This window comes from Gossypium arboreum, chromosome 6, assembly GCF_025698485.1.
Source record: "Gossypium arboreum isolate Shixiya-1 chromosome 6, ASM2569848v2, whole genome shotgun sequence".
Taxonomy (NCBI): Eukaryota; Viridiplantae; Streptophyta; class Magnoliopsida; order Malvales; family Malvaceae; genus Gossypium; species Gossypium arboreum.
In genome coordinates, this window is record NC_069075.1 from 47,819,531 (window position 1) to 47,820,374 (window position 844).

The 844-nt window shown below is 32.8% G+C and overlaps 1 protein-coding gene across 1 annotated transcript; it reads right to left on the reverse strand.

The window, feature by feature from the left end:
- Positions 1-246: 246 nt before the first annotated feature.
- On the reverse strand, positions 247-594 carry LOC108485278 (protein RALF-like 19). Its single transcript, XM_017789108.1, has one exon. The coding sequence runs from the start codon at positions 592-594 to the stop codon at positions 247-249; it is 348 nt and encodes a 115-aa protein (XP_017644597.1).
- Between the last annotated feature and the right edge of the window lie 250 nt (positions 595-844).

Genomic DNA, 844 nt, shown 5'->3' on the forward strand with positions numbered 1-844 from the left:
ACATTGATACATATATATTTGAATTCAAAATTTATCAAATATAAGTTTATATACTCGATCAAAATTAAAGCCAAAATATAATTGATTACTTCTTCTTTATTACTTTTTAAACAAGAAAGAAATTAATAAGAAATCGAAGGAGATATAGATAAGAACTATTGGATGCTTTACAACTCCATATCCTTATATATATATATATATAATATGTTTACAAATTTGATTATCAGTGATAGGATATATTTTTAATTAAGCAGTGTACCTTCTGCAACGTGTTGCGTAAGTGCAACCACGAGTGTAAGGGTTGACCGGTTTCCCAGTGGAACATTCGTAGTAAGATCGTCCTTGTTGGAGGCACGGGACATTGTTTTTCTTAAGTGCTTCATATGAAATGTATTTTCTTGCAGCAAGTAGTCGAATATTTGTCTCAGAATCCATGAATATATCATCTTCAATGTTACAGTGCTCGCCAATGCACGAATCTCGACTGTTGTTGTCCCGATGGTGAATACCCGAATTGACCTCGTCAAATTTGGTGCATTCAGCCACCATTGCCAAGGCCAAGAGAAGGAACATATGCCAGACCTTGGAACCCATTTCGAAAACCAGAGAAAAGACAAAAATGAAAATAAATGTATGAGAATCGTTTAAACTTGTCCAGTAGAAGGAAAGGGACCAAGATGGGTTTCGGATTAAATTTTTTTACTATTTAAAGCTAATTTTATTTACTATTTTGAGGGTGCAATTCATTTTCTTTTAGGGTATTTGTTATTATTAGATAAAACCTAGTTAGTTTCTCAACCGGCCGATGCTTGTTATAGATATGTTAAAGAAACGTGTTAATTAT